General features: G+C 51.2%; 1 protein-coding gene across 1 annotated transcript in view; it reads left to right on the top strand.

Moving 5' to 3' along the window:
• Window positions 1-650: 650 nt before the first annotated feature.
• AIFM1 (apoptosis inducing factor mitochondria associated 1) overlaps window positions 651-8,987 on the top strand; it is a gene marked incomplete at its 5' end in the record, with an annotated part of 13,975 nt that continues 5,638 nt past the window's right edge. Inside the window, 11 exons of the mRNA XM_015626796.2 lie at window positions 651-860; window positions 3,437-3,530; window positions 4,486-4,598; window positions 4,685-4,815; window positions 5,336-5,426; window positions 6,136-6,220; window positions 7,187-7,263; window positions 7,641-7,749; window positions 8,321-8,428; window positions 8,702-8,790; window positions 8,874-8,987. Coding sequence (XP_015482282.2) covers window positions 651-860; window positions 3,437-3,530; window positions 4,486-4,598; window positions 4,685-4,815; window positions 5,336-5,426; window positions 6,136-6,220; window positions 7,187-7,263; window positions 7,641-7,749; window positions 8,321-8,428; window positions 8,702-8,790; window positions 8,874-8,987 — 1,221 coding nt within the window. The remainder of the gene's footprint in view (window positions 861-3,436; window positions 3,531-4,485; window positions 4,599-4,684; window positions 4,816-5,335; window positions 5,427-6,135; window positions 6,221-7,186; window positions 7,264-7,640; window positions 7,750-8,320; window positions 8,429-8,701; window positions 8,791-8,873) is intronic.

Below are 8,987 nucleotides of genomic sequence, written 5' to 3'. Positions count from 1 at the left end.
GGTGCGGATGCCTCGGGATCGCCTTGGGAACGCGCGGGTGCCCCGGAGCTGGCCCGGAGCTCGGGCGCTGTTGGGTGCCGGTGGCTTCGCCGCGGGTTCGGTCACCGAGAAGCGCCTTGGGCAGCGCTGAGCGGGTGGAGCTGGGGGCCGAGAGAGCCCGAGCCGCTCCCGGGAGCATCGGCCGCTGGCTGCCGCTCGCTGATGGAGAAATAAAACGCGGTGCAGCGGCTCGGCCGCCGGTGCTTCTCGTCCTGCACCTGCTCACTTCCACCGGGGATGCCCTTCTTGCCAGCAGAAGCCCGTTCCTGCCGGTGGTTTATGCCGGTGCAGCGAGCTGTGTGAGCAGAGGGTGCCGGTGTAACCATGTCTGCTGGTTCGCTCAGCCTTTTGTTTTGCTTTTGCTGGAGCCGGGGGCATCCCCGGACAGGAGAGGCCTGGAGAAGGTGCAGAGATGTGTCTGTGCTGCAGGCTCCAGCTGCGGGCAGCCTTTCCAGCTCACTTTGTGCATTTCCCCCTTCATCTCACAGATGTTTTGGTCTCCACAGCTGCCCGAGCACGCTGGTGTGGCTCAGGATAACGCCCCGCGGTCACTCAGCCTGGGTTTTCCAAACAAGGAATTTGTTTGGGTTCAGAACTGACTTAGTCTCTAAATTTCCAGACCTGCCTGTGTATTGACAGTGTTTTTGTGTTGTTTCTCCAATAAATTGTGTTCCTTAGGCACGTTGTTGCAGCGCTGGAATGTGCCCCCAGACCTGCAGCTGAGCAGACAAGTGGCTAGCACAGGCGTGCCTGGGAAAAAGGGCAGTAATTCGGTTTTTGTCCTTATTATGGGCTTGTCCACCTTAGGAGCAGGTGCCTATGTAAGTAGAAGGTGGTTCCTGGGAAGAAGCCGCAATCCATCTCTCCTGTCGAGCATTTGCTGTATTCCAGCTCTCTTTACTCAGCTTTTGATCTCTGTAGCTTTATCTCTGTTTCCTCCTTCAGAAAACTTCAAGGGGAGCTAAATGGAAATTAACTTCTTACGATTACTTGGGTTTTAATTGTAATTTCAGTTACCTTTTAAGTTTTTTTGCCTTAAAGGCACTCTTAGGTTTTAGGTTTTTTTTGTTATGACCAGCCACAGCTCTGTCTGTTGTCTTGTGACGAACAATTCCTTGACAAATCTCAGTTCAGAACATTTGTGTAACTTGTGTAAGTATACCAAATCAGCTGCCAGCTGGGGAGCATTTATGTTCTGCTTGAAAAGGATAAAGGTTTTCACTGAAAGAGTAAATGACATTCCCAAAGAGCTGAAGAGTATCAGCATTGCCTGGCAGTGGATAGATCTCAAGTTTGAACCACACAAATCTTTGTTTCCAAGCTCATTCTCTAGGAGGATCATATTCATTAAAAGTTCCGAATTCCAGTTTTCTTCTAAGGAAGCTCCTGGGAAAGGGGAAAAAAAAAATTCACAACAGTGCATGGAAGAAAAATATTTTCCTATTTCCTTTAAATATAATTCTTTCCTGTGTCCTGCTGCCCTTTTTTATTGGCAGACAAGGTAGCTGAAATTACAAAGCGTGCTCTGCTTTTCCCAAGACCTGTTTAATCAAGAATCCTTCCTAATATTCAGCTCTTTCCCTCTTCTCTTCCATTGCCTGTCTTCCCCTGCAGTTTTGCAATGCCATCAGCTAAGATGCCCTTCTAGATCCCTGACGTCTTCAGGTGTTCCTGGCAAAGCTGGCAGCAACCTCTTGTTATACTTAATAGTGGGAGGAACAGTCACTGGGACAGGAGTTTATGTAAGACGCTTCCCTAAAGGTGTTTGTGGGGTGGGAGGGTGGAGGGGGGCACCTGTCTGTACCTCCCACCCTGTGACCCTTCACTTCCAGCCCTCTTCGTGCTCCCTGGCCTCAGGTACTTCATTTTCAAGGGACATTGCCAAATAATTTCAGGTTATAAATTGAGTGTTCTCAGGTGGTGCAGCTCTTGGTGGGGAAACCTACCTTAGAATTAACCTTTCCACATTAAGTAAATCTAAACTCATCTAGCCATCTTTGCTTTGTGTAAGGGCACAGATTATTAATTAGTGCACCTCTCCTGATGTCAGTGATGCTGGCATGCAGAAAAGGAAACAATATCTGAATATAAATGTGCTCAAGGGAAGGCAGTGGTTCAGCTTGGTGGTTTCCTCGGGGAAGAGCACTGAAACATCACCCCATGTCCTGGCAAAGTTCTGCTTCTGACTAGAAAGAATTTGACATTGTCCCGTTGGAAATACTTATCCTCAAGGCCTGATCTGATGTTTTGCCTGTGCATAATGGTGTTTTCTCCTAAAGGATCAGATTTAATTTGCTGTATGCTGCCCTTTGGACTCGCTTAAAACCTTCCTGATTCTGCTTGTAAAAGCAGAGGTGGTTTGTTAACCTTGGCTTTTCTGTCTCTGAGCAAAAGGCTTTAAAAAAACCATTATCTTAATTCTCCTAAACACCAGCAAGTTCTTGTTTTCTAATATTTCTGACATTTCTCCAGCTCCCTGGACAGGCTTTTGTACTGTGCTCTTTTTTTGTGCCTGGTGTTAAATTCCTCCATTCTTGTTTGAGACTATTTGCTATAAAACACCAACTTGTGAGAACTGGCAAATGAAATTTGATGTCATGCACGTGACAGAGATTATCAGCAAGGCTGGGTTTTGCCTTAAATAAAGGTTTTCTTCCCTCTAATTTTTTACCCTTGGGGAAGAATCCTGGACTCTGACCTGCTCCCAGCACTCCCAGTGTCTTCAGCTCCTGTCCATGACCAGTTTTTCCTGGAAGTTAACGTGACATAAGCCATGTTCCCTCCTTGTCTGTACCAGTAAATTGTACATTCAGGCTCTGCTTGTGCTGGTTCCCGAGTTTCACACTCAAATAAACAGGTCAGCATTCAGCTGGAAGAGATTCCATGGCCCAGGGCAGTGCCTGGAGCAGCCCCGCTGCCGTGGCTCGAGGCCCTGCTAATGCCAGGGTGTCCTGGCACCCCGTGCCCAGAGAAAGCCAGTCAGGTCTTGGCTCTGCCCAGCTGCTCTGGGCTTTGGGAGCTGGGAGCTGCTTTTTCTTTGGATTTATCATCCATTTCTGCAGCCTGGTGTTGTGTCACGGCCCAGCTTGCATGTGGTGCTGGGGCTGGTTTGGCTGCATTTCCTTCACTGGAGCTGGTTCCCCTTGGAGCAGGTGTGCAGCCAAACACCTGCAGGAAGGTTGATTGCTTCTGGAAGCAGCCAGACACTCAAAGCTCCTCACACCACGTGGAGCAGGCCATTTTCTGAGCACATTCTCAATCCAGGGATGTGTATTTTGCCCCTCTCGTTGTCACTGGCTTTTCCAGCACGTGGGGGGCAGCAAAAGCCTGTCAGGGGCAGCAGCAGGACGGTGCCTCGGTGCTGTAAGGTGCACAAATGTCTCCTGTCTGTCTGCAGGTGTACAAATCACTGCAGGACAGCAAAGAGAGATACGCCAGCCGGCTCGCGAGGATCAAACAGCACTCCCAAGACCATGAGTCCCCTGCCCCAGGTGGGTACCAGCCTGCCAGGTCAGGCTTGGCTCTGTTCTTCACTGAGACCCCCAAAACAAACAGAACAGGGCCTCTCTGGAAGCACAGATGTGCCTTTGTAGGATTGCACCTCTCAGTGGGTGCTGTTGTTTCGAATTCCCATTCAAGGCCAGGTTGGATGGGGCTCGGAGCAGCCTGGGGTAGTGGAAGGTGTCCCTGCCATGGCAGGGGGTGGAACTGGGTGGGCTTTAAGGTCTCTCCCAACCCAACCCAACCCAACCCATTCTGGGATTCTGTTGTTCTGTGACTTCCCAGCACAGAGGACAGTGCTGGCTCCATGACCCAGAACAGGCTGTTTTACAGACAATCCTGAGGATGAAGCAGGATGTCTCCAGGGGCTGATTTCTGTCATTTACTCCTTCTGTGATAAAAAGAGAAAAGAGTGAGTCCTGCTTCTGCCTTTTACCTCTGCACAGCCTGGCAAGGACACTGATTCCACTCTTTCCCTGGCTGCTGGCGAGCCTGCTCATCCTGGAGTCAGCCCTGAGTTCTGGTGCTGAACTGCCTGGTTTGTCCCTGCCCGTGGATTAACCACGTGCTGTTCAGCAGCAGGACCTGCCTGGGGGAGGAGGTGCTTTCTGCAGGAACTCAAAAGTTGTCTCCTTGAACAGAATTACAGAAAAATGTGCCTTGGCCTTTTGGGGAACTTTCTTTTCTTATAAACTGTTCACTGGTTGGCCAGTGCAGAGTTTAGGGCTTGCTTAGAAAAAGCAGTTTGCAGAAATCTGACTGATTCCTGTGGGGAGCAGCTTTGGGGGAAGCAGCAGTGGGGTTCTTGGGAAGGGCACTGGGGCAGGAGGAGGACAATTTCCAAAGGAAGTCTGGATGTGGAAGGCCCCTGGTGACACACTCTGTGCCCTGGGGCTGGGCCATGTGTCTGCATTTGCAGTGAGCTGTCCCATCTGTCACCTGCAGCTCCAGACACTCATCCCACGGTCCCATCCCACGTCCCTTTCCTGCTCATTGGGGGAGGAACTGCTGCTTTCGCTGCTGCCAGATCCATCCGGGCCCGCGACCCCGGAGCGCGGGTAAGAGCTGTCCTGCTCCCGAGCTCTGCGTGGGCTCCCTTCTGCCTGCTCCAGCTCCAGCTGATGAGTTTCCTGGCCAATTAAAGGTGCTGATTGTGTCTGAAGATCCTGCCCTGCCCTACATGCGCCCTCCCCTTTCCAAAGAGCTGTGGTTTTCCGATGATCCCAACGTGACGGAGACGCTGCGGTTCAAGCAGTGGAACGGCAAGGAGAGGAGGTAGGTGGCCCTGCAGCTGCCAGGGCCAAGGAGAGTGAGTCGGTGACAGTGACCAAACTGTCCTTGGGAGAGAGCCAGTGGAGCATTGAGGGGCAGGGAGGGTGTTGGCAGGGGCTGAGGAATTCTGCATGCCACCGGAGCTCGCTCAGTGCTCGGTACCTGTTGAGCTTTGCTGTGATTCCCTGCAGACGTGTCCCTCTGTGGGCAGGAGTCCTGGGAAATTGCTTAATGAAGGTTCCACAGGTCAGAGCAGAGGGCCAGAGACACGGGATCACACTTGATTTTTGGGACTTCTGTGATTGAGCTTTACTTGGTGGTTGGACTTTATGATCTTTTCCAACCTGACCAATTCTATGATTCCGTGAACTTCAACAGTGTGAAGACCCTAATTCTTAAAAGTAGATAATTAATTGTGGAGCTCCTTATGGTGCACAGAGCTGTCTTTGTCTCACTGGAGTTCCTGAAGATTTCTGGTATCCCAGAGCAAGGGGAACCTGTTTGATAATGGAGCTTTTCTCAGTATCTATTTCCAGCCGCCGTCTTTCTACGTGCCTGTCCAGGACCTGTCTTCTGTGGAAAATGGTGGGGTGGCAGTTCTGCCTGGCAAGAAGGTGGGTACAGCAGTGGCTCTTGTTCCTCCAGCTCTTCCTGAGCAGAGCCTGCTCTCTAAGCTGGTACTGAACCACTGGACTTGGAGGGGAAGTTGACTGGGAAGGGGAATTTGGGTAAATTTGGGAAAAATGTGATGGACCAGAGATTATGCTAATCTGAGGTGAAGTTTGGAAGTGGGAGAAGCCAAGAGGAATAGCAGTGAGCTGAGGGAAGATGATGAGGAGGAGAGAAGGATGAGTTTGGAGTCTGGGCATGGGACAAAAGTATGTAGGGCTTAGAGATGGGGTGTGACAAGTGGGAACTGGGCTGTGTGGACTGAAGGTGAGGAGAACACAGAGATGGAGGTAGTGGGTGATGAGGTGAACAGGAGCACTGTGCCAAAGCAGCAGAAGTGGAGAAATGTTTGGTGAACCTTCCAAAATATTTCTCTCCTCAGTTGTTTGTGTGTTGCTGTGATAAATGTCAGTGATTCCTCTTCCTGCTGAGCCGTGCTGTGTCTGAGCCCATTGCACACTCAGGCTCTGGGAAGATCAGCCTGAGTTACAGAGACTTCCAAAGGACTTGTCTCAATTCCCACTTCCAGTCTTCTCACTTTTCCTCTCCCTAAAGCCTAAACCTAAAGCTGGGAGAATGTTAATTCCAAGTTTGCAACTCTGCTCTGTAGCCCATGAAGTGAAGGGCTCGGGCTGAGCTGGGTTCATCTTGCAGGTTGTGCACATGGATGTCAGAGGGAACACGGTCAAGCTCAGTGATGGGACCCAGATATCCTATGACAAATGTCTCATTGCCACTGGTAAGAGCTGTGTTCTCCCTCTTGTTCCTGATCTCGTGCCAGGCTTTTTATTTCAGTGACATTTAGCTAGAGATAGATAAATTCTCTAGAGTACCTCCCCTGTGGAGAATCCAGCCTGGAAAAGAGAATGCTCTGGGGAGATGTTTGAGCCTTCCAGTGCCTCAAAGGGCTCCAGGAGAGCTGGAGAGGGACTTTGGACAAGGGTCTGGAGTGTCAGGACAATGGGGAATGCCAGAGGGCAGGGTTCCATGGGATACTGGGTTGCCCCTGGATCTAGAGCCCGATCTAGAACCCGAGCTAGAACATGATCCAGAACCGAGTCTAGAACCCGATCTAGAACCGAGTCTAGAACCCGATCTAGAACCGAGTCTAGAACGTGATCTAGAACCGAGTCTAGAACCGAGTCTAGAACCCGATCTAGAACCGAGTCTAGAACCCGATCTAGAACCGAGTCTAGAACCCGATCTAGAACCGAGTCTAGAACGTGGTCTAGAACCCGATCTAGAACCGAGTCTAGAACCCGATCTAGGACCGAGTCTAGAGCCTAGATTCTATGCCCCTGGATCCCTGGAATGCCCAAGGCCAGGTTGGACACCGGGGTTTGGAGCAGCCTGGGGCAGTGGGAGGTGTCCCTGCCATGGCTGGGGTGGAACTGGATCAGCTTTAAGGTTCATTCCAACCCAAGCATTCTTTGGTCCTATTTGAGAAGAGGTCTCTGCAGTGTCAGACATGATGTGGAGCAGTCACATGAAGGACACTTGTGCAGACAGCCATGCTGGGTTTTCTCCTGCCTTGAATCATCAGATTTTCTGGGACATCCAGGCAGCAACAGGGATACTGGGATATTCCTGTACTGGAACAGTTTGGGAAGCACAGCTGAGATCCAAGGCAGCTTTGCACTGTCTGGATATCCAGTGCCATGGCTGTGGTGTCCTTAAGTCTCCCTTCTCTCCTCGTTGTGCCCAGGGGGATCCCCAAGGAACCTGCCAGCCATTGAAAGAGCAGGAAAGGACGTGCAGAAAAGGCTGACCCTGTTCAGAAAGGTAACCTCCTGCAGGTGCTGAATACATCACAGACACTTAGCACTCTTTTCAGTTCTTACCTCTTCTGCTTTGGGTGGGGATGGTCCTGCCTTGGCACTGCTTCCCTCAAATGCTGCCCAGGGATCCGTGCCCTGCTTATTCTTTTTCCCAGGCAAGAAATCAGGGTAGAGTCTGCTCAACCACTCACCTGCTTGCCTCACCCTGAGAGCTGTAACTCTGTCTGGAATTAGGGGGTTTAGGTATTTTTTCTAAATTTTCCCTCCTGGTGACTTTGCTGCACCTTCCAAAGCGAATAAAAGCCATTAAATATGACCAAAACGCTTTCTGCTGCCATTCCTGTTAGAGAGGATTGGAAATGGGGGCAAATGTTCTTTCAGATCGAGGACTTCCGAAGGCTGGAGAAGATTTCCAGGGAAGTCAAGTCCATCACAATTATTGGTGGTGGTTTCCTCGGCAGCGAGCTGGCCTGTGCTCTGGGAAGGAGAGGTGAGTGTGTCCCCAGCTGTGACAGGCACTGAGGGGCAGCAGCCCCACTGTAGAAACTTCTTTTAAGTCCTGAACTGCTCAGTTTTAGCACAGACTCGGTGTTCTGTTGCCTGTGTGACCCAGGTTTTCCCAGCCCCTGACCACACAGGTGGGAGCTCTGCAGCCATCCCACCCTCTGAACAGTCACATCTGTTCTCTGTGCTCAGCACCACCCTCAAACTGTGATTTTGGGTTTTGGGAACTGGATGATCTTTAAGGTCCCTTCCAAGCCAAAGCATTCTGTAATTCTGTGATTTCAAAGAGGTGGTGAGCAGCTGGATTCAAACTCACTGAGTGTGTAGGGCCTTTATGGTAATTTTTTAAAGTTTTTGCCAAAATTCCAAGCATTTTCCCTAAAAGTCTGTTATCTAGACTTTGCAGGTGTGTGTGAAACAGTAGACAGTCACTCTGTGACTCCTTAGGAGCCAGAACTTCCAGACTGGGAAACTTCTGTCAAGCTCCTTGTGTCAAGTGTGTGTGTCCCAACATCTGCTGCTGCTCTTTATCCTGCTGCTCCGTGCTTCCCTTCCAGCACAAACCCGGGGCCTGGAGGTGATCCAGCTGTTTCCAGAGAACGGCAACATGGGCAAAGTCCTGCCCGAATACCTGAGCAACTGGACCACGGAGAAAGTCAGGAGAGGTGAAGCTGCTGAGCGGGTTTGGGCTGGTGGCTGCTGGGCAGCTGCTCCTGGGGACATCCAGGAATTTTTTTTGGCCTTGTCATCACATGAGATGTACTTTTGATGGTCATTTCAGCAGCTTTCAGACTTTTTAGCTGGGTTTCTGCTCGTGCTTCCCCCAGAGCTGCACTAGCACATGCAGCAAAGCTCGAGGGGCTCTGTCTGCACCAGCCACCTGCTGCAGGTGGGACCTGCCCTGAGCAGGCAGTGACGTGTCCTGTGCTCCTTTCCAGAGGGGGTCAACGTCCTGCCCAATGCCGTGGTCAAATCCGTCTCTGTCTCCGGCAACCGGCTGGTGATTAAGCTGAAGGACGGCCGGAAGGTAAACGGGGAGGCAGGGGGAGAGTCACGAGTGCAGGGCACCCAGGGAATTAATTACCATCCTGATTATGCACTCCCAAACAGGTGGAGACTGATCACATCGTGGCTGCCGTGGGGCTGGAGCCCAACGTGGAACTGGCCAAGTCAGCGGGGCTGGAGGTGGACTCGGACTTCGGGGGGTTCCGGGTGAACGCAGAG

Source organism: Parus major, chromosome 4A (genome assembly GCF_001522545.3).
Source record: "Parus major isolate Abel chromosome 4A, Parus_major1.1, whole genome shotgun sequence".
Classification (NCBI taxonomy): Eukaryota; Metazoa; Chordata; class Aves; order Passeriformes; family Paridae; genus Parus; species Parus major.
This window is presented reverse-complemented; position numbering and strand designations above follow the sequence as displayed.